The sequence below is a fragment of the Anastrepha ludens genome, chromosome 4 (assembly GCF_028408465.1).
Source record: "Anastrepha ludens isolate Willacy chromosome 4, idAnaLude1.1, whole genome shotgun sequence".
Classification (NCBI taxonomy): Eukaryota; Metazoa; Arthropoda; class Insecta; order Diptera; family Tephritidae; genus Anastrepha; species Anastrepha ludens.
The window spans coordinates 95,001,050-95,027,931 of NC_071500.1; the positions used below are offsets into that span (position 1 = coordinate 95,001,050).

A 26,882-nucleotide genomic window follows, 5' to 3' on the forward strand; every position below is an offset into this window, starting at 1 on the left:
AATTTCATACCTATATGTAAATTTACAAAACCCATAAATATTAATTTTGGAAGTTTCATGAGAGAATTCTGATATTTCCCTTTTCTTGCACATTAAGGCACCATTTAAAAAATTCCCTCCTAACAGTGCTTCCCAATTCGGAAATATTTTGCCGGTCTTTCCTTTTCGCTTACCTGCCAATTTGTACCAGTCAGTTTTCTCTTTCTGGTCGAACACTGAATCGATTTGTCTTCTTCTTGCTCGCATTTTCTCAGCTGAGTTCGCTGTCAGAATCGAACGCTTCACTGGAACGACGCAATACATAGGGCAGCGGCCGATAAAAAACAACCACAAAAGCGAAATCTGCAAACAACAACAAAATAGTTGAGGTAGCAGCAGTGGCAGTAGCAGAGAAGCCAGCCAACGGGCAACGAAAACGAAAAGCTAGCTGCTCCGTGCGGTTGCGGACGGACGGGACGGCGAAAAATCGAATAACGAATCGGTCGCAAAGGCGAAAGGCAAAAGGCAGTGAAACGGCAAGACGAAGAATCGGTGCGTCGCCAGAGGGCATTAAAGAGAAGTTGGATAAACTCGGTAAAAATCTGTGCACTGTGCAAAAGGTCGTATCAGCATAATTATCGATTGACTAGGGGAATAGCTCCTGGAAGAAAAGGCAACAAAATTCTGCGAAAACAGCGTAAAAGTAAAAAAGCTGCGTTCGCATCGAGGAAGAACGAAACAGAAGCGGTTGGAGCACGAGCAGGAGAAGGAGCTGGTGGCAGCAGTAGAGTAAAGAGTGGAAATAGTAGCAGGGACGGCCGGTGTGCTGTTGATTCGAGAGCTGAAGGTGCCGGTGTTGGTGTTAGTGTGTGCATTTGTAGTGGTGATAATAGTGCTGGTGTCGTTGGCGTTGACGTACAGTGCACCGAACACGAATATTGTAGAAAGACAGAAAGGGGTAGTCGTAGTGACAGTAAAAGTGCACCAGAAGGTGCTGCCGCGGCTTCGACAACGAGGCATACTGGAGGAGCAGTCACTGGGTGTAAATCAGGTGGTGCGGGTAGAACGGTAACAGCATCAGCTGAAACAGGAGCCGGTAGTATATGTGGTCGCAGCAGTGGTAGCGGCAACAGTAGTAATAGTAGTAGTATCAGAGCCAGCGCCGGCGCAGGCGCAGACCTAGAAGAAAAGCAGCTGACCGCAACGCCACCACTACGCAGGACACGCAGCCAACAACAGCTGCAAAAAGAATACGCGAAAGGGCAGGACGAGGTGACCGGTAGAACTGGTGGCGCAGGTAGCAGCGGTGTTCGACGCACGGAAGCTGCTCCAGCAGCAGCGGGCGCTGTTGGCCAGGGCTGTGAGTTGACGACAACCATGGCGGAGACGGGCTGCAAGCATTTCCAGGCGTACGTGAAGGAGCAAAGCTTGGATACATTTCGCATTATTGATGCATACTTTTCGGCGTGTGTGAATAAGGATGCCCGAGAGAAAAAGGTGTGAAAAAAAACAAACAAAAGAAATGTATATGATAAGGAAAATTTTCATTTTTTTCATTCATTGTGTGCAGTAAGTTTATTAAGTAAATAGTTAACGATCGTATGGGCCACCTACTATTATGATAAGCATGCCAACCTTATCCTGTTGTAAACATCATTTGTGTATTTTTGCAGGCGCTTTCCTGCTGTTGCTTCGAGTGTGGCAGCTATGGGCTGCAAGTTTATGCCTGCCTTCACTGCATCTACTTTGGATGCCGTGGCGCACACATCGCTACACATTTACGTGCGAAAAAGCATGCAATCGCGTTGGAGCTGTCACATGGCACATTGTATTGCAATTCTTGTCGTGATTTCATCTATGATAGCCGTTGCCGAGAGATAGCGATTGTCAATCGACGTTTGGAAGCAAAAGACCTAAGTAAGAGTCTTAGTTGGCAGCCCTGGATACCGACGCCAAAGGAGACAAATTTACTGTTGGCTAACCCGCGACGTCGACATGTGCGCGCTAACGAGACGATTGGATTACGCGGCTTAATTAATCTCGGTTCCACGTGTTTCATGAATTGCATAGTGCAGGTAAGGAATGAGAGTGTGCATGATTCATGATTGCAATTTTTTTATCGCATTCTTTTATAGGCATTAATACACACACCACTACTCTCTGATTATTTCTTATCGGAGCGACACGAGTGCAACGCCAAGTCATCATTGAAGTGTCTCGTTTGTGAGGTTTCTCGGTTATTTCAGGTTTGTTATATACAAATATTTTGTCTTTCATTCTTTACTTTGCATATTGCTTTTGATCAGGAATTCTACAGTGGCTCTCGCTCACCATTATCTTTGCATCGCCTATTGCATTTGATCTGGAATCATGCAAAACATTTGGCCGGCTATGAACAACAAGACGCGCACGAATTTTTCATTGCCACGCTGGACGTGTTACATCGCCACTGCATTAAAGCAAAAACAGAGTGTGAAAGTGCCAATAAGCAGAACAATGCCACATCGTCTGGTGGTAGTGGTACGGGTGGTGCAGGTGGCGGAAATCAGCATGTGAATAGTAATGCAAACTTGAATAGCAACTGCCCGACGCAGTGTAACTGCATAATAGATCAAATATTTACTGGTATGCTGCAGAGTGATGTGGTGTGTCAAGCGTGTAAAGGTGTTTCAACCACAATTGATCCGTTTTGGGATATATCATTAGATTTGGGCGAGACGGCTCATGGTGGCGCCACGCCAAAGACGCTAATCGATTGTTTGGAGCGTTATACACGCGCTGAACACCTCGGCGAATCGGGGAAAATCAAATGTTCCACCTGCAAATCATACCAGGAATCAACGAAACAATTTAGCCTGCGCACACTGCCCAGCGTAGCGAGCTTCCATTTGAAGCGTTTCGAGCATTCCACATTGATCGGCAAGAAAGTCTCCACGTTCATCTCATTCCCCGTTGAATTTGATATGACACCATTCATGTCTGAGAAAAATAATGCTTATGGAGATTTTCGTTATTCACTGTATGCTGTAGTCAATCACGTGGGCACCATCGATGCGGGCCACTATATTGCCTATGTGCGACACCACAAGGATACATGGGTTAAGTGTGATGATCACATTATCACCACGGCGACGTTGAAACAGGTGCTGGACAGTGAAGGGTATGTACATACATAAGTGAAACCTACATGAATAATATAAAAGACAATTCGTGTTAAATGCCAATGTGCAGATGTGTGTTTGTAATTTGTAACTACAGTTTTTTCAACTTAATATTCAAATGTTCAACAGATATTTGTGTTGGTTAAAACTCATATCGTAAACAACCTCAAATGTTAATTTTTCTTTCTTTTCGTTTTCAACTTTTAATCTGTTTTTCTTTTTCCATTTTTTTTCAGCTATTTACTATTTTACCACAAGAACATTTTGGAATATGAATAGACTGGTTAAACATAATAATAATATTAATTATAAAATACAACAACAAACTACTACTCTTAGTACTACATACGACAACAAGAAGAATACAAATACAAAAGCGTACCACATCAAACAACTACATTTACAAATACAAACAAATAATTAAGCTATTATTAATAAATGCCGTAAACAAACAGCTGAAGGTGGCCAACGAAGAAGCAGAGCAGCAAACAGTAAGCATTGCTAAGGCAATGCGATCTATACATACCTAGCAAAGCAGACACCACTAACAAAAGTCCGAGGAGAAGAGATAGAAGCAAAAGAATTTTTGCAACTCTAGCTGATTACGGATCATGTGTTCGCACTGTGAAGCGTTGGTGGGATGTATGACTCGGTGGTGGCGCAAGTGAAAACGCCACCGCTTAACAGCCTAAAGCACTTACAATTTCCCGCAGTAGCAGCCGTGCTAATAGCAGTAATGAAAGCAGCAGTAAATACACCTCTAATGCTAAATATGGTTTAACAAAAGAAAACAAAAATAGTATATAAAATATATCTAAATAATTTTTATTTATTCTAAAAAAAAAAATGAAAGAAAACAGAAACGAAAAACAAAAAAGTACTCGTTAGCCGCTTTTATGGCGATTTTATTTACTTTCTTTCTTCCGTAACTGTTTGTCGATGGTTTTATTTCTCTTTTAATATTAGCTTCATGCAGCATTTTTTCTTAACGCGTTTCTGAATTAACAAATCTCTATTGCTTTTAGTTTTCTTATTTCATTTCCCATTAGTTTTCTTCTTTTTTTCGTTGTGCTGGCCAACGTTTTCCACTCTTTTTCGCGTATTTTGTCTGGTGTGCACAATCTGCTAATTATGCTATCTTCGCCCTTTATTACTGCGCACTCTACGCCGGTCTTTCACGGCCGACGTTTATCGCATAGTTGGCAGCGCTCGGGTAAATTGACTGGACGCGTCAGTGGGCAACGGCCGCTGGCATTAGATGCGTGCGAGTGGCACTACATCGGATATGATGAAACTTTTTAATGTTAATCCTAATTTTGCAATTGGAAAAAAAGTATTTGCAAAATTTTTAATAAAAATCATCGTCAGGTTTTAAATTCGTATTGACTAATAACAAAACAATTTAATCGATCGCTCTTCACCTTCTGCATTAAATTATGCGTTTCTAATGCAATAATTGAACTGTTGTTGGAACGTGGATGTAACAAAATATAAAATATTTCTATATATTCATCCAAATGCAAAAGCTGATAAAGTCAAATAAGTTGTTTTGTCGGAATTCCACATATACGTGTTCGTATATATTATGTGCTTCCATTAGTAAACAATTTCATATCGCTACTTAAAAATAGCCGTCATGCTGCACACATTTATACAACAACAAAAAAGTGCAGTTCAAATAAGTTTCAGTTAGTGATGCCAATTGCTGCCGAGCTTAGTCACCAACATTCTACTTCACTTTTGTTTTTGTTTGTTAATATGTTTTATATTTTGTTTTGCCTTTATTTTTCCTTTATGTTTATCTATGCGTACATACATATGTATGTATATTAACAATTCGTAGTATTTGTAACATTCACAAATGTGTAAATTGAAATTAATGATTATTTTTCCTCTAAGCAACAGGCAACCATGTGAAAGAGAAAATATTTATAAAATTCTTCAAATGAAATTAAACAAAAAGAAAAAAAGGAAATTAAAAAAAAAAATTTAACACGCTTGCGCGCATTCTTATATTCCAGCGCACAAGCTAACACGGGCTCGTCCGGGAATTGAACCCGGGACCTCTCGCACCCGAAGCGAGAATCATACCTCTAGACCAACGAGCCATGTTATCGTTTTGCGCTAATAAGTAATAAGAGTGCAATGTGTTCGTGGTTGTTTTTTCTCTATTCACCATGATGGGTGGTTAATCGTGTAGTGAGTATGGTGACTTTCAAATGCGCAGTGCTGTATTTTTGTGTACGACTAAAATTAGTTCCAAAAAATGTATAATGCATTTTGATCAACTGAATTGTAGTAAATTGTTTTAATAAATGATTTTACAAATGCACATGAACGCAGTTATAAGTACATAACGTTATTAAATATTTGTTTATTATAAATTTCAAGGACGATAGTAAGTATGTGTACATGTTTCAGCGTTCCCTTATCAGCAGAGTTTTTAATGATTCAGTTGGAATACCTTACCGTTCATTGTATTTGTACAGAGAGGGGCAACAAATTCAGGCGTAGTATTTTTTATTTTTTTTTTGCAACTGAAATTATTTTACCAACTTTATTATAGTCATCTAAAGTGGAATTGATATTTCTTTTTTCCTGGAAGGAATTAATATTTCGTTTTTTTCTGGAACTGATATTTCTTTTTAAGAAAGTAAATTGGGACATTTTGAATAGTCCCATTATGAATGCGGACATTTTGAAATCAACTTATTTTGCGTGTTTAGGTAATTACTTTAAAAATTGTTTACGAACAAAAAACACAAAGAGCAACTTAATCTGAAAGAAAAAATATACAGAGCTTGCCTAATGGAGATAAGTTATATGTAGATATTGACCAAATATTTAATAAATCGATTCCATTTTTATTATTTATGGAGTAATAAAGCTTTTTAAAATGAAAAATATTTCAAACTCTGCCACATAGTAACGGACGGTGCAGCAAGAAACAAAAAAAAAGTTAGTTCAAGTGTGTGAGGTGTAAGGAAGGGTACAGACGACAAACATGTCTGCTATCGTTTGCCTCAGACGGCGACTGGCTCATATGTGATTTCGTGCTCATAGCATAAAGATGGATAGCAAAAACCCGGATGATGAGATTGCTGTTTGTTATTTAAGTATGTTTAAAAAGAAAGCAAAACGTTGAAAAATATGGGTGAATTATTGACAAATAGAAGAAGAAAGATGCCATGTAAAGTGTAAATCTGTTAAGGGGTTAGGGGTACTCAGAATTTTCAAAAAATTTGGATTTTGTTTTGCATTTTCTTAAAGGATAATGTCTTAAAAATATTGTGTGGGATTTTAAAGTGAATCCGACAAATACTTTTCGAGTTATTTAACAATTCACAAAGGGCGCTCGGGTGCTGGAACTTTAAATGCGTTTTTCTCAAAATTATGCTTTTTGAACTGCTGATCACTATAGCTTAAAAACCGCTTGGTAGATTTCAATTAAATGTATACTGCTTTTGAAAAACACAATAAAACTCGTGCCATATTAGAGGATTTTTTTTTTTTAATTTCAATTTTTTTTAACAATTGTCGGTTTTTTTCTTGAAAATCTGAAAAATATGCGGCCACCATATTGTTAATTTTGAAAAAAAAGCTTCGATCAGGCACAAAATTACCTATTAATAAAACTAATTTCTCTTGTCCGATTGATTTTAGTTGAATCTCCAAGGACTTGTGATGATTACCGCAAGGGATCCGCACAAACAGCGATAACTTTTACATTTATTAACTTTTTTTTTTGTAAATTTTGCTAAAGTCAAGTCGAAACATCATGTATTATGTTTTTATTTTTGTTAAATAAAGCAATTGACTGGCAAAATAAAAAAAAAAATAAATCGTCTTGAATTATCGGATTATAAAAACTATAAAAATTGTTTACATATAGTATGGACGAGGAGACACAAGAAAGATAGAGAACAGCCTTCCGTATTCGACGTATTATAAGATCCCATGGATAAACAAGCAAAAGGAAGGGGAATTACTTATTTGTGAAGAAGAAGATTAGGTGTAAACAATGAAAACAACCAAACACAAGAAATTATATACACACACACTCACATTCTTACGACGGCGTCTTGCGCATAAAAACCGCAAAAAATGGATTTGGAGGCTTTATATTAAATTGTACTTTCACAGTTTAACACACGGCACTTCGTTCTCATTAGTTTGTTTAGTTTAAACCTCATAAATCACCATATTACCACGCTATTCACTAAATTTTCACAAACACGTAATGTCTCTTACTTTTTTTTTGTTTTTTGTTTTGTATTGGAAAGTGAGCTGTATCAGTTTTGTCAAAATCACGAAAAATAAAATAACAGTTCGGCAAGGCGCCACCTATGGCACTCAATTCGCCGTAACTGCAAACGATATTCTATCAATTCGGCCTGATGGGCTGTTATTTCTTCCTTTTCCACAAACTACCGTTATGCTCACCATTATTCGAATAAAAAGTAAAATACTAAGACTTCGCTTTTTCATTTAAATTTTGTTAATATTTGCATTGTTTTATTCGTGACAAACAAAATGCCTCGCAGAAATAGAAAAAAAAGTTCACTTAGTGATCGTTTAGACATCATACGGAAAAACAACGTTTCAGCTGATATAACTGGAACGATTAGTGATAATGATGCCGCGGATAAAAGTACCAATAAGTCGATTTCAAATGAAATGCAGCCAATTCCCGAAGAATGCATTTGTCAACGAGATGCCAAAACATTTGTGTGCATCTGTTGCAAAATGTTCAGTTTCGGGCGTATCTCTGAGTCTTGTCCTATTCACCCAAATGTAAGTCAAGCCAAATGTGCCACTTGGTATACTGCATAGAGAATACATAAAAGTCAGCATCAACATCTGTCTCTGCTACAATATTTGTGTACAAAATTCTTGATAAGATAATTGGCATTTTGTAAGGAAATCATTTTCTTTATCCTCATAGGTTACTTACTTGATGGATTTCTCGTGCTGCCCCTATTGCTATGGACAGGCTGAACACCTTCATGTTGTTAATATGGAATATGAACGATATTTCAAGATATAATTTGTTTATACATATGTATGTACATACTCATCATGCTAGCGGTTAGTGAATATGAGATAATTATTTAACATAAACAACTGCGTTCGATTTGATTTTATAAACCTTTTGTTATTACTATTTAGTTGTAGTAAATTAACTGAAATCTTCTAATTTTAATTTAATTTAAAAAATAAATGCACACATGAAATGCCACTATGAACATTAATTTACTGAGTAATGAATGCCTTATAGCAATTTTTTAAACGTGGACATGTTTCTGTATCCGTTTTGGGCACCAGTTATCCTAATAATAGAATTCTCACAAACCTCGTTTGCCAGCAGTCGTAGCTGGGAATAAGAAGATTAATGTGCGTATGGTTTGTCAGTGTATTGATTCTGTGCATAACCTTCTGGCCACTGAACAAAGTAATTACAATGTATCCTGGCTGGACTACATACATATAACCATTGGTTACAGCACGCATAAGTCATGATACTCTAGAATCCATGTTTGATGCAAATTCATCTGATTTGAGGTTTTGGAAGCATTATGCAATCATACACATAAGGGGCTTTCGTGTGTGTAGCGCAAGATGTGCATTTCACCACTGAACCCAACGCTACTCGAAGTGGTTATGATGCAGGTGCGTGCTGCATATGTACCTATACCTATACCTCGTATGTATGCACGTAAGTGTACAAATGAATGCATTAGATGATAATACTTTCTCTTCTAGGTGTCCAACAAACGTGACTGTAAAGTGTGTAGCACCTAGTCGGTTGCAGATAACGTCAGCCTGGTTTGGCAGGTTACTTGTTACGTTCAAGTTGAAAATGATAGTATTTTTCAGACACCCAAATGCATATCAATCTACTTAAGTAACAATTGTTAGCCAATACTTAATTTTTTATACGTGTCCACATACACACATACTTGTTATATACTAAAGGTAATTTTAATGTTCTTTTCTCTCACGAGTATATGTCCGAAAAATGTTCTGCCTTTAAGTGTTTTGGGAGTAAAATATATGAAAATTATTGTATTTATGAATTAAACCATTGAAGTGTACTAATGGTGCCTCAGCATTGCGGGCATATGCAGTAAATGCAGATAAATACTTGTAGGGCCCCAAATATTTCAATACAAAGCTTCATTCGTACATATAATTCCATAATTCATCATATACTATGTAAGCGGCAGATAACTTACATTCGCATGATCCTTGAACTTGTGGATGGCGAAAAATTGTTGTAGAGTATATATGTATGGCTTAAATGCCAGGAAAGGTTGCGCTTTTGATGCTTTTGATAAATGGATATTGGCTGCAGCCTGCAGTTGATGGGTTCAACGAAATTTCTAAGGGAATACTCGTTTTGGTGAATGGAAAAATACAAAGAAGTGGAAAACATCTATTTTGCTTTCGAGGCGTATAAGGGGCGGTAGCGGTGATGTCGTATAGGATTTTGAAAAAATTTAATGCCACTAGCCGAAAGCGTTGGTGCGTGAGAACTTAGGTTCGGATCTCTGGTACACCAAAATTAAAAAAAGTTTTTTTTCCAACAGCGGCCGCCACTCGGCAGGCAGTGGCAAACCTCCGAGTATATTTCTACCATGGAAAAGCTCCTCATAAAAAGAACAATCAAGACGCATCGAAAGCAGACTATCTGGTTCCCAAAATGGATATGAACAAAGACTACAAAATACAAATACCCGACAGAAAGGATTGGCAGACCAGAGTCAAGTCAAGTTGATAGTGGTCACAATATTTATACTGACGGCTCAAAGATGGACAATGGCACTGGATCGGGAGTGTACTCGGCGTAATTATCTTTAAAATACTCCTTTAGACTCCCGGACTGTGTAGTGTCTTCCAAGTTGAGATCTACGCTATAGACCAAGCAGCAAAAACGATAAGACTGATGGTGATATGCGATACACTAGACAGGGCTAGTATACTGCATATACCTATGCTGTTAAAACAACAACAACATAAGACTGATGGTCTAACCTCCAGAAAACCTTATCATTTTTGTTGATAATCAAGCAGCGATCAATGCGCTGGCCTCGGCGCACATCAATTCAAGATGTGTTTAAGAGTCGCTCTCGCTTATCCAACAGTAAAGACCACACTTTGTTGGGTCCATGCCCATTTTGGAGTAGAGGGAAATGAAAGAGCGGATGAGCGTGCAAGGAAAGGCTCTGAATTTGAACTTCAGCGACTGGTAGAGGACATAAGCATTCCTCTAAACGAAGTGTATACTGCGATTGACTTGAGCTTAATCGCGGGAACCAATAGAAGATAGTCCCTGACTACTAACTCTAGGGTCTTCAAAGCGCTCTGGTCAAAACTGAACCTTAAAAGGACAAAGTGCTTGTATTCAACAGGTCGTCCCAGAAGGTGTTATAGGCAGAGTGCGTAGAGCGCTCAAAATTCGCTCCTACTCTTTCAAGCTATCACCAAAAGCAATAAAACTCATACAAAATATTCTCTGAGTAAATCATTGAGAGGATCTATTTTGCGTAAACTCCTCAAACACTTTTATTACTCATTTGTTTGTATACAAAGAGCGCTGGTCGTTCTGTGAGCACTCGCTTTGTTTTCATCCCCTGAGTTTTGTAAATGATGCGCTCTTTATTTGAGCTCAAGTTTATATGAATTTATCAATGATAAGTAATTTGATATTCAATATTGTCCCTTTTTGCATTGCTCAATTATAAATATGCATTTCGAGCATACCCTAACCAATTTCTGCTTTATTTAAAGAAAGTAATACTTTGCGAGAATAGTGAAGTTTTTTCACTTATTTTTTTTAAATATAAATAATAAATAAAACTTATATGAAAATAAAAATTTCAAAGAATTTCAAAGAAATAAAGTAAAAGAAAATTTATTAAAGTTGAGGTTCATTGAATTTAATGTAAGTCGATTAAATATATTGTATTATTTAAGACTGATCGTCGTTCGGTTCGTGAAAATCTGTACTTTTGAATAAACTTTCATTCAATTTGATAAACAGCTAGAAAATCTGCCCATTTTTTACACTTTTTACACACGCGAAAACTTGCAAACGCAAACTAGCCACAAAAACGATTTAATAAAAACAAACGGCCATAGAAATTCAAGTAGGCAAATGTGTCAATATAAAAGAGTGATAAAAAATGATGCTTTCAAAGAAAACTCACTGAGCATACTAAATGATTGCTACTGTTGAAGAGAGTTTATCATTTTTAAATAATCTGAGAGGAGAGAATAAGCAAGTGAACACTCAATTCGGTTGATGCTTTCAAAGAGCGCATGTTAAAAGAATGTCGAAAGAGGAATGTTAATAAATGATTTTTTCGCTCTTTCAAAAAATAACTGATGCTCTATTGTTTGGTTTTAAGCAGAAATGAAAAACTCCAAACAAAATGCATTGAGTTGAGTTTTTATCAGCTGAATGAGGGATATTCTACTCATCAATGATAAGTATTTACGAACTCTGGTTATAGGTCGCCCTATAGGTGTACATCACAATGACTTCTGCAGGAGTTGTGGAGATGAAGAAGAAATTGTGTCGGTACAATACCTTCTCTGTTAATGTCCTGCACTTCAAAGAGGTCGTGCCAAATATTTTGACATGGGAAATTTGCAAAATGTCTCATGTTAGTGGATGGAAATCAAATGAAGGTGTGACAGTGGGCTGTAAGGCTCCTGGCTAACCTAACCAATGTTATGCTATTTTAAGTAATTACATTTCTTTTATTGTATTTTTGGTTTGGTTTATACTAGTTGGTTTTGTTTTATTTTATTTAATTTTTTTTTATTTAAATTTAAGGTTTATTATTTATTTAAATTTTTTTTTATATTTATGTTATGGAATTTTCTGGAATAGACATTTTTTTGTTATTTTTTGTTTTATCTAATTTTATATTAGTTTTTTTTTTTTTAAATTTAATTTAATCATTTTTTCATTAAATTTTTCTTTAGTTTTTTATATTGTTTTACCTTGTTTTTCTTGTGTTGCATTTATTTTTTAAATTTGTTTTCACTTTATTTATTTAATTTAATTATATTTAATTTTATATTTTATTTATTATATTATTATATTATATTATTATATTTTTTCTTTTTTATGTTTGTTTTTATTTTTTATTTTTAGTTTTTAATTTGTTATTTTATTTTTTAAATAAACAAATTTTTTTCCTCTTTTTATTTAAATTTTTTCTACTTTTTAATTTGTAATTTAATTTTTTAAAATTCTTTCAATTAATTTTTTTAGTAAGGTCGTTTTATTTATTTTTATTTTTTGTATTTAGTTTTTACTTTGTCTTCTTCTGTTTCATTTAATATTTTAATTTGTTTTCACTTAATTTAATTTAATTAATTAATTTTTATTCTTTTATCTTCTTTTTATTTTTAATTTGTTATTAGCTTATAATTTGTAATTTTAGTTCTTAAATTTCTTAAAATTCTTTCTGCGGTTGTATTTATTTTTTTTAATTTGTTTCTACTTTACTTTATTATTAAATTAATTAATTTTAACATATAATTTTAATTAATTTAATTAATTAATTTAATTTAATTTATTAATTTTTTTCTTTTTTATCTTGTCTTTATTTTATTTATTTTTTATTTTAATTTTTAGTTTTTAATTTGTAATTTTATTTAAAAAAAAAAATTTTAATTAATTTTTTTAAATAATTTTTTATATTAATTTTTTATTTTTGTTCTCAGCGGTTGTTCTTATTGTAGCAACTTGATTAGCACTTCAAAATAGTGAATATGTACAATTTTAACAAAAATGGATGCTGGGCAAAGTTTTGAATTCACGATTTTTCCTTAGTGTTTCCTACTTCAGAAATCGAAAACTATAAAAATAACCAATTTTAAACAGTACTTTTACTTTCAATTGAATTCAAATATTTCAAAATCCCCCAACTTCGGATTACTTATTAGTGCATCAACAAAATCTGCTTTTGCCGCCCTACTCAACTGCTAGCAAACGAGGCTACTCAATTGGTATCATTATTTTTATGTTTTTCGTAAACTACTTGAGTAATACATACGTACATATGCACATAGTGTAATATATGTTCATAAATGCGTGAACGTGAATTTCTCTTCTCTATACCTTTCATTCTTTTATTTGTCGACACTTAAGTTTCCAATTTTTCTTATTACAGACAAAAAGTTCAATGCCGTTTGCCAGCCAACAACAAAGCATTTGTGAGAAGAGAAGCAGAAACAAGTGAGAAATGGAAGGAATCATTCACTTTATTAAAGGATACACCTAATTTTACTCTTTTCTATCTTCTGCCAGACATTATTTACACACATTTCTCCATTGCATATATGTATGTGTGAATTGAGTGCCAGGATTCAATTCCACAACATCTTGCCATACCATTAAGTTGCGCAATCACTTCTCAGCGGCGCTATTCAATCAATCTACGAAATTTACGTCGAGGAATAGTTGGCAGCGGAAGGAAACAAAACCATTTAAATGACAAAAGAAAAAATGTATACTATTGCAAGCATGTCTTGACGCTGAACAATAAATATACAGGGTGCATACAGTAAGTAATTGAGGAAATCCATATTAAATGATTATTTTTATTTTTGCTCTTTTTTTCAATAAAACATGGAGGATTACAACTTAACTCAAGAAATGAATAGACTTGCAATTATCGTTGCTAGACAAGATGAAGTCCAGAATAAACATGACTGGCGTCATAAAAATGTTTTTGATGGCGCCATCTTTTTAATGAGTTAGTGCGTGTGAGGTTACACCCCTAGCTGACTTCCAGTGAAAGCTTGGTGATATTCGGTTCAGTGGAAGCGAAGTTATTGCATCTAAAGTGTCATCGAAACAAAAATGAGTTTCGAACAAAGAGATAACATCAGTTTTTCTATTAAAATCAGTAAAATGTTTATCGAAACATTTGAATTGATAAAAACAGTGTTTGTCTATCTCGTGCCAGAGTTCATGAGTGGTTTACACGTTTCAGAGATGGTTGTGAGGACATAGGTAAATGGCAATGAACAATCGGGCCGCTCAAAAAAGAAATATTCACCGAAAAATCCATCGAAATTGTTTGAAAATTTATCAAGAATGAACCGAAATCATAGTTGAAATTCATGGAATCCGAATTGAATATCTCCAAAACATTGATTTATCGCATTTTAACTGATCATTTGGCCTTACGAAAGTTCTGTGCACGTTTCATTTCGCACAAGTTAACTGAGGACCAAAAATTGCTCAGAATTCAACATTCGAAAGACCTCATTAAAGGGACGAGAAAAGACGAAAACTTCCTTTACAACATTGTAACTGGTGATGAAACATGGTACTTTCAACACGAACCTGAAAGTAAGCGTCAAAGTGCCGAATGCAGGGCCCCAGACGAGCCACCATCCAAAAAATCGCGTTTGGAGAAGTCAAAAATCAAGTCGATGCTCATTTATTTTTACGATTCCAAAGTAATTGTTCACAAGGAGTTCGTGCCGATGGGCCAAACCGTCAATGCAATTTTCTATCTTGGCGTTTTCAAGCGTTTGTTGTTTCGTCGAATTCGCCCTGAATACCGCGAAGGAGGAAACTGGCGCTTATTGCATGATAATGCACCATCTCATCGATCCACTCTTGTGACTGATTTTTTGACTAGAAATCGCATTTTAACCATCAATTACTCCCCGTATTTACCTCATATGGCTCCCTGTGACTTCTACCTATTCGGAAAATTGTATTTGGCCATGAAAGGAAAACGTTTTGTGTCCGTAGAGGCCACCCAAAAGGCTTATACCGACATCCTGAAGGACTTTCCGGTCAATGACCTAAAACACTCTTTCATAACACCGAACTTATGGCCGCCTAACTCCCCAGACCTTAATGAGCAGCTGGATGTTGTTCCAGCTGATGGACATTTTATTGAATGATTTTATAGATGTAAAATAAGTTATTGTTGTGTAAAAAATTTGTAAAGTTTTTTAAATTTTGTCCAAAATAAAAGCTAATTAGTTTTTCTCTCGGGTTGCCCTCAAATACCGTACACATCCTGTATGTATGTATGTACAGAAAAAATAAATAAATATAGAAAAAACCAACACTTCCACAGGCATCGGATTACAGCGATGCGCTGGCACTAATCTGCTAACAAGGCAGCCACACAACCACTCAGCCAGCGAACCACATGCGCCCACTCAGTCTTTGCAGCCTTTGCGCAAGTATGGAGGTATTGGAAATGCTGTTTAAAGCGACATGAGTTGTATTATGGCTACGCACGAAATTATATTGATGTACAACTACTTAAAGTTACATATGTCCGTGTAAAGTTGCTAAGACTTTCACGGAAGTGAGATACAATAAATCATCGTCAATGCCGTCATGGCATTGGTAAGTAGGTTTTCATCGATAAATACAGTGTGAGCGAACGAAATTGATACACTTTAAATGTTCAAGCTGGAAACTGGATATGAATTCTAGCAAGAGGAAGTTCATACTTAAAAAAAAAATCTAATAAAAAAATACTCTTCATTAAAATAATACTTCGTTAAACTAGTCTCGATACCCATGCAATAACCGCGTGATGCATGAGAAGATCTGAGGGACTTGTCGAAGGAGTCGACTAAGCGTAATGAGTATTATTGTTGTTGATTTTGTAACAGCGAAAAATTCTCTACATATTCTTGGGGTTTGCTAATGAAATGACAATCCTTGGACGGATGAAAATTCGGTTCGTGCCAATAACATGCAACTTACTCTTGCGATTTGCCATCTCTTAGCGCACTATAAAGAGCTAGTTTACTGGGGCGGCAGCCTTTAGTCGGGGAAAAACCCGAGTCACTCTGGTACTTAGAACCGGCTGCCATGTGAAGGTACCCCGAACAATACTAACCACCTATTCACATGCCCTCTTAAACCCACGCACTGGACACCTCTCCATCTTTGGACCCAAACCATTGAAACAGCATGCTTCCAGTCCGCACGGTTAGATGAGATAGACGATGACGACCTAGTCATCTAGACATCGTAATGGCAGGGCTTGATGAACTGTCTCAACAGCAACAACATTTGGAAACTCTCAGTTGAAATGGTTGGACACATCAATTGACTATGAAAAAATATATGTACTTTGAATATAAGGAAATAACTAAAAAATGAAATCAACAAAAACCAATTTCAATATTCACTTTCCATTCTTAAAATGCCATTTACATAATTTTCAATTGGTTTTGCTATAAAATAGACCAGAGGAACAGAATATTTCCAGTTTTTAGCCGGGTATAAATCTGGGTCGTTCCGGTAACGCGGAACCGAGTGTTTTGGGAACTATTTTGCCTTTAGGTTGTTGTTGTTGTTGTAACAGCAACAGTAACTTTGCCTTGTCAGTGTAGTGTAATCATCGGTCGTCTCACGGTAGGCCCAGGAAACTAGCTGTATCGACAGGTTGGTCCCAGAGGGTGAGGGGTGTTAGATGAGTGGGTTTGATGGGGCATGTGAAAAGGTGGTTAGTGTCCTGCGTGGTGAATTCACGTGCCGGATATATGCTTAGTATGTCGGGGTCGATTCTGGATAAGTCGGAGTTTAACCTGCTGCAGTATCCAGAACGTAGTAGTGCCAAGGTTACGCGGGACTTTCGGGAAAGTTGGAGCTCCTCGTCTGCGATTGGTGGTGGTTGGACTCCGATAACGGCATACGGGGGTCGCGAGTTTAGGAAAGTGGTAATGGTCTCCCGATGAATGTCGCTTATGGTCTGTCTATGCACTGTCCGATCCACTTGGATCTCGTCCGCGTCATTGAGGAAATACCTCCGGACGTGCCTAGGAGGTGGCTCAGGGTCAAGCAGATGTCTTTTTTTAGCAGATGTCTAGGTATTTTCCTTTGCCGGTTTTAGATAAAAGTTCCATGACTTTTCCTGCTTGCTTGTAAGCTGCTTCGAAGTAAAACCCTATCCTATGGAATTTGGGGTTTCCTGGTAGGTTATGTCTTACTGAATAAAACAGTTCAAAGGATGTTTAGGGAAGTTCTGGAGGGCATTCGCCGTTCCATGGTAATCACTAAATATCTGTCAGAGTTATCCCTATTGTAACACCAAAGAGATCATGAAAAGAAATTGGAAGTGGAACCTTATGTATGCACAAATGAGACTAAACCCAAACTCTTATTAAGCCATAGCTCTTTCCTTGATAACTTCGTGGCAAGCTCCAGCTTCACAGTCGCTAGAGTCTTCGAGAAATAGCTATTGCTCAATTAAATGAATAGTAAACTAGTCGTTTGCCCTCTACAATTCTTATCAGGACTCATACCATGAAAGAATTCCAAAAACTATTTTTCCTATGGTGTGTTAAGTGGTGGGATTACTAGTGGCTTTCCAAACCTTTAAAGTAATACAAAGTAGTCACGGCTTTGTGGACTACCAATCTCAATAATAACGAAAAAAATTATAATCGATTCTTCTACTTAATCTCAGCCTGATTTTTGGAACTACATCACGTGATTCGCACCCATACAGTACAACATCGAATACCGGGGAAATCCCGAACCATTACAGTGTGGAGAGGTATCAGCAAACTTAACTTGAAGGCGATGTCACAACAGCTCATTTCTTGAGTCTACTGCTACGTGTCATTAACGCCACTGACCGACTTAGTTCGCTGCGGTAGCAGCTCTTGGTAGGGAAAATTTAAAAAATTCCGCTGCGTGGAAACATTTACTAGCACAACTGTAAGTTCATATGCTCGGTATGTGAAGGATCCTTGCATGATAGTAATTATCAGATACTCGCTAAAACTCGCTCATCTAACACTTCTTTTCTTCTTTCTGCCCGCTCTTAAAGTTGGAGAATGACTAAAACAACGTTCCGAACTTCATAACGTCCACACAATGGCTCTCAAATTTACCAGACGCGAATCCGATGGATTATTCTCTTTAGGCCATTTTGGAGAGCATAGTCTGAACTAATAGATTCACCAGTCTCGGGGCGCTGAAAAAGCCATTGTCCGTGAGTGGGCAAAAATACCTGCAAGTCCCATTCGGACAGCTTGCGATTCGTGTCTGGGCCGCCTCAAGGCCATAGTCAAGGCAAAAGATGGTCATATCGAGCAAAAGACAATTGATTCTTAATTTTATATTATTTTCACACATTTTTTACTTTGAACTGAATAAAAGTAATTTTCCAAACTAAATTTATGGCCTTTTGTATTGATTACACTTCGAGTGCCAGACCCTGTATATGGCTTGCAATAGAGAGGGCTGGAAATTTTTGTAGATAAGCTAAGTTTCCAATTTTATAATGTTAGTGTGTAAATATAATAATAATAGATGTCGAAATTACGGCGAATAATTCAAATGTATCTTTTTCTTATGTCTCACTGTGGCCATCTAAAAATACAAACATATATACATACAAGTATATTATATATCCACATGTACTCGTGTACATTTATGTAAATATTTGTCTGCATCCAAGTGCTTGCACGTGTGTCTCTTTGCACTATTAGCACCCGATCTGTGTAGTTTCTGGTAGCATTAGCACTCAGGTTGCCCGCTCTTTACTAACAGTTTAATGCTATTTAGCTCGGATATTGGCGCACACGTGAGTGCCTCCATCGTGATTATAGGGCATAGCACAGACGCATGAAATTCACAAGTACATATATGTACGGTATGCATGGGTGCATCTAAGCATGCGTTGCATTCGTTAGTATGTAAGTGTGTGTAGAAATTTTAAAATGCCAACAGATACTGTGAAATAGGGAAACACTGTTTTGGCTTGCTTAGGGGAGGTGTGCAGCATTTATAAAAAACCCATAAATGACATAATGGATACTCGTCGTAAGTAGTAAACTAAAGTGCGACCAACCCGTCTTGAGTGCAAAGTGTGGTCGTAGAAAGCAGAAGATCGCTACAGTGAGACGATTTCACACATTGCGCCGAATGGCACTCAAATTGGTATTATTATGGATTTGCTAGGAGTTTTCCTTGAATGTTATGAGCGGAAATTGCAAAGAATTTAAATGTGTGTGTGTATGCGTGCGTGGTGATGGGTTGAACGTAATATTTTAGGCAGATTCTGTGTGGATATTAAAAAATTTAATAAAGGAAATGTGAAGTAGTAAACTCTTTTAAGATTTCAATGCTTTGAAAGGAAAGTGTATGCGTTTGAGTTAAAGGGTGTCCTTATATGTATTATTAAATAATTCTTGAATATCAAAGTGGTGATAAAAATGTTTGGGAAATTATAGTGGCTAAAGTTAACCATTCCTGAGATCGTTGGAAAATAAGGTCAAATGCCACTCTTAGCTCAAAACTTTGTAGAAGTACAATACGAGGGCGATTCAATAAGTACCCATGTTTGATGACAGAGAGCGTTCTTGAGGGAAGTTGGTGTTAGCATCGTAAAACCAATTTATGACTGATTCATAGGTTAAATTGGATTTGGCAGCTATTCGAAGAAGGATCACTGGGCAATACTACAGTGAGTTATTGGACCGCTTTCACAAAAAATTGAAGGAGACACGACCGCATTTGGCGAAAAAGAAGGTGCTGCTTCACCAAGATAACGCACCAGAACATTCATCCGGAGTTGTCGCCGCCAAATTGCATGAATTGTATTATGAATCGCTGCCGCACCCCCCGTATTCACCCGATCTGGCTCCCTGCGACTTTTTCTTGTTCCATAATATGAAAAAATGGCTCGCGGTAAAAAAAATTAGTTCAAACGAAGAAGTCATCGCCGAGGCAGAGGCGTATTTTGGAGAGTTCGACAAATCCTATTTTTGGAGGGATTAAAAAATGGCCGGATCGTTTGAGAATCCAATCTTCTAAAAGGGGACTATGTTGAAAAAAAAAATGTTTTTTGAAAAAATGGTGTCTTCCTTTCTAACACGGGCACTTATAGAACCCCCTCGTTTATTCCAAAATTGTTTCTTCATGCGAAAGTTGGTTAGGTTAGGTTGGCCAGGTTGCTTGTCTAAGACAAAACACTCGGTGACTCTAAAGTCCGTTGTGATAACTTCATTTGATTTCCATCTCCTAACTAAGTTGCAATAACCACTTAGACCTTTTTACGAAGGTAACTAGTCCCTCCAGTTAGACATTTTGCAAATTTCCCAGATCTTCAAAGAAATAATCGCCAAGATATTTGGCGCGGTTTCTTTGAAGTGCAGAACATTCACAGAGTGCAGAACATTCATCTTCACAACTCCTGCAGAAGCCATTCTGAGGTACTGGTTCCACTGGCTAGGGAGCCAATAGTGCAGTGAAGCGTTATAACACCTGTTGGGACGCTGGTAGTTGATCTGTTGAATCCAAGCAGACATTTACTTCTTTTAAGAATCAGTTTTCACCTGAGCGCTTTGGAAACGCTACAGTTAGTAGTCACTGCCCACCTTCTATTGCTTTCCGCGATTAAGCTCAAGTCAATCGCAGTATACACTTCGTTTAGAGGAATGTTTATGTCCTCTACCACTAGCTGAAATGCAAGCTCAGAGCTTTTCCTTGCACGCTCACCCGCTCTTTCATTTCCCTCTACTCCAGAGTGGCCAGGGACCCAACAAAGTGTGGTCTTTACTGTTGGATAAGCGAGAGCGACTCTTAAACACATCTTGAATTGATGTGCGCCGAGGCCAGCGCATTGATCCCTGCTTGACTATCAACAAAAATGGTAAGGTTTGCTGGTGGTAAATCCATCAGTCTTATCGTTTTTGCTGTTTGACCTATAGCGTAGATCTCAACTTGGAAGAGGTTACATCAGTCTGGGAGGCTAAAGGAGCTCTTTAAAGATAATTGTTTCGAGTACACTCCCGATCCAGTGCCATTGTCCATCTTTGAGCCGTCAGTATAAATATGGCGACCACTATCAACTGATTTGACTCTGATCTGCCAATCCTTTCTGTCGGATATTTGTATTTTATAGTCTTTGTTCAGATCCATCCTGGGAACCAGATAGTCTGTATTCGATGCGCTTTGCAAGTGTTCTACAAATAGTAGAACTGATGAATGACTGTGCGTGTTGTCTTGAAGCATGCCTGGAAGCAGATTTGACCGCTATCCCTTTAACATATATATCTATTGGGTAGGATCACTTCCAGCGCAGCCTGAGGCGTCGATCGCAGCGCACCTGTTATACCTACAAGAAGCTAATCGTTGGATTTTTATGAGACTCTTAGGTAGGATTGTGTCTGCACTGCCTCTCACTGCACAAAAGTTCCCTAAGTCGGGAAGTTTCGGGATTTTCTCAAGTAGTTTCGGCATCCCGTGATTCATGCCGGGACTCACATTTTGACACACATTTTTTAATAAGCTAAATAACATAAATTTATTTTAAAAATTAAATATTTGCTCTTATTTCAAAATCTTAAATCGATGAGAATATGAACTGTATGAGCCTTATGACGAAATAGACATAGCGCAGCGAGTAAAGATCCTGCGGCTTCGTTGACTGGATTATGGCATCCGAATGGATACAAACCCTCTGGCTCTGAAAGTATTCCATGCGGCACCAGCTGGTGGTAGCAGAGGAAGAGAAAGGCCTCCTCTACGTTGGAAAGATCAGTTGGTGAAGGACTTGGTTTCGCTTGGTGTTTCCAAATGGCGGCGGTTAGCACCGGAAAGAAGAGACTTGCTAAACTCGGCCAAAATCACGTAAGCGGTTATCGCGCCAATTATGAAGGATAAGAAGCTTCAAGTTCCTTTTTAATTGTAGTCAAATATGGCATTTTGCAAAAATCATACTTCAACTCACACAAAGGGTCCTTCAAAAGTGACAATTATACAATTTTACACGATAGAACAACGCGTTAAAATTATTGAAACTTATTATGAAAATGGTCGATTTTTAAGAGCAACAACGCAAAATTCGGGATTTTTTTGGTGGAAATATATCTCCGAATGAGTCGACAATTCAAAGTTTGGTGAAGAAGCATCAAGAAACTGGCTCTGTAGAGAATAGAAAAAGAACTGGCAGACCAAAAACTGGATGCTCTGTTGAGAATATTACTGCCGTAGCGCCTGTACTACAAAGTGTTGCTGCAGCTCACAACTTCCGAGCTTCGCCCAAATATCGAGCCGTTTGCGAATTAATGTGTGAGAAGGTGAAGCAACGCGGGATATCTGGTTGTGCGCTGGGTTTGGCACCCGTCACATAAAAACTTGCCCTGCAGCATGGATATCTCGACGTTCTTAAGAAGCAGGCATTCATGAATCGAGTGTTTGGTGGATTTTACCTGTAGATGTGCTGATGGTGGACAGTTAAATGATATCATTTTACACATGTAATTATAAAGAGTCACATTTGGAATAAAAATAGTGAACCCTGCATGGTTTGCCTATCTCCCAGAGCATCCGATAGATACTAGATATACTAGATATTTTGATATACATATCTAGAGACCCTTAGCGCAGGAGTTATTGCATCGGGTATTTGCAGTTTCGGATTTTTTATTCATTGAGATTTCCATATGCCATATGACAATTCTCCCATATTTACAATAAGTAAAAGTTTAAGTTAAGTTTAGGCCGTTTAAATTATTTCACTTGTAAAAGTGGACTACTGAAAATATTAAATTAAAAGGAGAGCTTACCTTTAAACTTTAAATTGTGTAATTCACTAAACTCAACTCTTACTTCATACTGGCTTCATTATGCAAGGATAACGACTCCTTGTACGTTTACATTACATTCTCCCGCATGCATGATGTAAATACCCTTAGGCCGCAAAGAGCAGCTTAAGGCTCACCGGCAGCAATTAATTTTTCCACGCACGCCCAAACAATTTAAGCCATACAAAAGTGTAATAATAAAGCCATGTGGCAATCGACAACAGTCATCTCAAAAATGGCATAATTAAAAGTGCATTAAAAGCATACACTAGACGGTGGTAGATGGTTTATATGTGGTAGATGGTAGATGAGCAATTAATGTCACTCATACGCCATGTGGAGCGCATGGAAGAGTTTATGCAATTTATGTCGGTTGGTTAAAGAAATGCTTGCAGTCAAAAAAGTTTAACAATGAACTTCGCATACACACACACAGTAATTTCAGCGCTTTAAATAGGTATGCGAGTGTTCGAGCGCATAAAACTTGCTGCAAGGCGTTCACCGACGAGTATTGCAATAAGCAAAGCGCCCGAGTGCAAACGCAGTGAGTGAAGAACGCTCGTAAAATATAGTGGGTAATAGCGTGGCGCGCGCAACAAAAATCCCATTAAAGCGGAAGTGGAAATTTTTAATAATGAGCCACAGACAACAATACGACCAACAGAGCCCTCCCCAGCAATGGAGAGACTTTGGGGAAAAAAGTTTGCACGTTGACATGACGAGGAGATAAAAGCGTATGAAAGGCAAAAAGTTTTTGGGCGTGCGATTTATATTTTCGAATAATAATAGTGCTTTATTTTTACATAGGCAACCGTTTCGTTGCAATGAAGTCTTAAGACTAAAAACTTATTTTATATTCTACTCGAAAGTTCGATTCAAATTCGGTTGGCCTTGAAGCGCATATATGCAACTAAGCAGATTTTGTCTTTGGGTATTCAACCGAACCTGAAACCGGAGCGTAAGCAAAGCGATAATGCTACTGCATGGGAATTCCTAATTTCTTATTTTATTTTTTATTGTTGTTGTATATTTATATGATGTAACTCGCGCACATTCCAACGAGGAATATCTACATAAAACTGCTGCTTTAAAATTTTGCGCAGCCACACTCAGCCGTGGACTGCTGTGGGCGTGGAGAAAAATGGCTGCAAGCATTAGTGTGAGTGGTCTGTGAGAAATCGTATGCAGATCGCATGAAAATCGCATCGTAAAAGCGTGCGAAGGCAATGAAAGTGTTGTCGCTGATGCTGGGCGGTGTGTTGCGTATACTCAGGCAGCCCGGTAGCACAGCACACAATGATAAATGCAATTGTAGTTGTTGGTGACGTCGTCAGGGTAACAGTGGAATGTCGGCAAGTTTATTTACCTTTTTTATTTTCCTTCAACTCTTTACTTGACTTTATTGCTGCGGTTTAATGCAATGCGGCCAAGCTGAGCACAGCTTACTGACTTCATTATTGTATGTTGCATAGGGATGGTTGACTTTCTTTCAGCGGCAACGAGTCAAAGGTTCCATGGAATTTACATTGTTTCGAGAACTGAAGGCTGACTTTACAAATGGAAATGTTTAGCGCCAAATGATAGGGTGGAAAGTGCTAATAAAAAAAAAAAAATAATGCGCAAACGAAAACAAAGAAAAGTAAAAGTAAAAGCTTATAGAAGTGTATGCGGCAGTTAACTAATTAATGTGGCCAACGTTTAGTTGTAAGTGCGAAAGTATGTTAGTCGAAAGCCAAACAGCTTCGCCGATGAAGACTAACTGGGGCTTAAGTGTCATAAAGTATGTCAAGCGTAGAGTAAAAGTCACTGCACTGCGAGCTACAACGAAAAAAAAATGTAATTGAAATACTTAGTTTCAGCTGCTCGGCAGGCACTCGGATTGGTTGAGCACCTAAGCAGGTTTATTGTGTGTATGTAAGAGAGGAAGCCGTGCCTTGCTCGGTGGCTTATGTGTTTTTTGTTTGGTGAATGAGAAAATACAATAAATGCTTTTTCAAGTCAGCGAAAGCAAATAAAATGAAAGTGGAATTTAAGGAAATAGCAAACTAATAAATAGTTGAGCGCGCTTGTGGGCGAAACTCACTGTGCGCATGAAACACTAAATGATGGCAGTTGTCCTTTGGCTTCTCCTCCAATTTATGGTGTGCATCCTGGTATTTTTTCACGAATAGAGGAGCCTACAATTTTATGTCACCTCCGAAAGCCAGATTGAAGATTTGTGAAGAGCTCTGAGATTTCCCATTGCCTACCGAGAGCGACCGCTATTAGAAAAAAAAGTTTGCTATCAATTGGTGTTTCGTGTGCGGGATTTAGAACCGGAGGACTTTCGAATGGCAGTCACACACCAACCCATTTGGCTACGGCGGCTGCTCATAGAGATTAATATTAACCTCTGCACATTGATTGAATTAAGGCTTGGAAAGCGTATACTTTTTTCATCATACTTTTTCGTCATCACTAATATTTCTGCACGAGTACAAAGCATGCCAGATCCTAAGCCATTCGCTTGAGTTTAATGGATCTTCCATCCTTACTCCCACACAATAGTCTGCGCATTATTTGCACTGTGGCTGCTAAAACAAGCAAAAAAAACGAAGAAAAACACACAGTTTGGCATCAGTCGCGATAGCAAGAGGAAGTGGGCGACCGCGGTTAGTGCAGACACCCGAAATTTAGCGAAGTCCTCAACCATCCGTGGAATCCTTCTGCCAGAAAAATGTGAAACACAGATGGCGCTCCAGGCAGTAAGAAGGCGTTGTTCCTAAGTAACGATAAGACTGGTAGCAGCAGGATTATCACCTACCCTGACAGAAATCAAATAGATTATGAAACCGACGCATGACTCGTCTTGCCCTAGGCTCCCGAGAGGAGTGAATAAGGAAAAAAATCATTTGCTATAAAAGTAAAATTAAATCTTTTTTGATTGTCTGCAGATTATTGATATTTAGAGTCACCCCATAAAATAAGTCTAATGGCGCCCTTGAGACGGCCAATCGACATGGAAAAACGGCTGATGACATGAAATAAACTTTGAGTCTAAAAAATCTTTCGTTTCATGGACTTATATGACTAACTCCACGAAAAATCTGTAAAAGTGGGATCGTTAATCGGCATTGCATTTCTCACAGCATCTTAGAAACTGTCTCATGACAGTTCCCGAACCGCAGATGCTAAATACCGCTGATACGAAAATTCGCAACGTTAGAAATTAGCACGGTTTAATCGATTCAAATTCCTCTACCTCGTATGGTGCCTATGTACATATATAGGTTAGGTTGGATTGGTTGCCCAAGGAATGGGCACACTTGGACGAAGATAAGCGGATTCGTCCTTTGTGATATCATTATGAAGGAGGTGAGGTGAAAGAGAAAACTGATGGGATGAAAGGAGAGGGCGGGGAGAGATGGTGGTGGGATGGTTAGGAGGGTGGGTTTAGAGTGTGTGTGATTATGAACGATGACTGTGCTGCGTTTGCGTCAACCGCTTTGTGCTGCTGATGAAATTCATCAGATTTTTAATGTCAACGCCAGCTATATCAGCAGGAGTAGCAAAAAAGTAAGAGCCAAGATGCCTGGACCTTAGCTCCGCCTAAGCAGGGCAGCTAAGGAGAAGGTGCTGAAATGATTCCACCTCATCCTCCTTACATCTAGCGCAAAAGGGGCTCGAGGTAATTCTAAGTCTCACAGCATGCATTCCTCACGTATAGTGTCCTGTGAGAAAACCCACGAGATTTGATATGAGCTGATATTTTGTCAACCGCAGAAGCTCACCCGAGCGCCCCCGATTCACACGTGGATTTCACAGAAGGATTTCACGACCATAAAAGTTTTTATACTTGCCCAACATTTGCTGTGTTTGCGCGAAGCCCATCTTTCCAAGAGCGGGGAAATCACCTCACATGTCCCTTGTCTGGCCGGCTCATCCGTCTCACAGTTTCACGCAATGTCGCTGTGACCAGGAACCCAGATGAGGCTTATGTCAAAGAATTCGGACGCAGTCGAAAGTGAGGCCAGACATTCTCTGACCAGTTTCAAATGCACCGTCACTGACCCGAGGCCCCTTATTGCCGCTTGGCTGCCGGAGTAAATATTTACTTTCTTGACTGTTAGTACGCATGTGAGCAGCCAATCAGAT

At 38.0% G+C, this 26,882-nt stretch overlaps 2 protein-coding genes and 1 non-coding gene across 3 annotated transcripts; 2 read left to right on the forward strand and 1 right to left on the reverse strand.

Moving 5' to 3' along the window:
* The first annotated feature begins 205 nt into the window (after nucleotides 1-205).
* On the forward strand, nucleotides 206-5,034 carry LOC128860252 (ubiquitin carboxyl-terminal hydrolase nonstop). The gene is made up of 5 exons (XM_054097644.1): nucleotides 206-1,476; nucleotides 1,653-2,054; nucleotides 2,115-2,225; nucleotides 2,286-3,139; nucleotides 3,377-5,034. Exons 1-5 carry the CDS (start codon nucleotides 1,357-1,359, stop codon nucleotides 3,417-3,419), a joined length of 1,530 nt encoding a protein of 509 aa, XP_053953619.1. The 5' UTR covers nucleotides 206-1,356; the 3' UTR covers nucleotides 3,420-5,034.
* Nucleotides 5,035-5,176: 142 nt separating this feature from the next.
* Nucleotides 5,177-5,248, reverse strand: Trnap-cgg (transfer RNA proline (anticodon CGG)). Its single transcript has one exon. It is a non-coding gene; the product is annotated as a tRNA-Pro (tRNA).
* Nucleotides 5,249-7,547: 2,299 nt separating this feature from the next.
* On the forward strand, nucleotides 7,548-8,392 carry LOC128862098 (uncharacterized protein CG13380). The gene is made up of 2 exons (XM_054100526.1): nucleotides 7,548-7,934; nucleotides 8,086-8,392. The coding sequence occupies exons 1-2, from the start codon at nucleotides 7,674-7,676 to the stop codon at nucleotides 8,185-8,187; spliced, it is 363 nt and encodes a 120-aa protein (XP_053956501.1). The 5' UTR covers nucleotides 7,548-7,673; the 3' UTR covers nucleotides 8,188-8,392.
* Nucleotides 8,393-26,882: the final 18,490 nt, after the last annotated feature.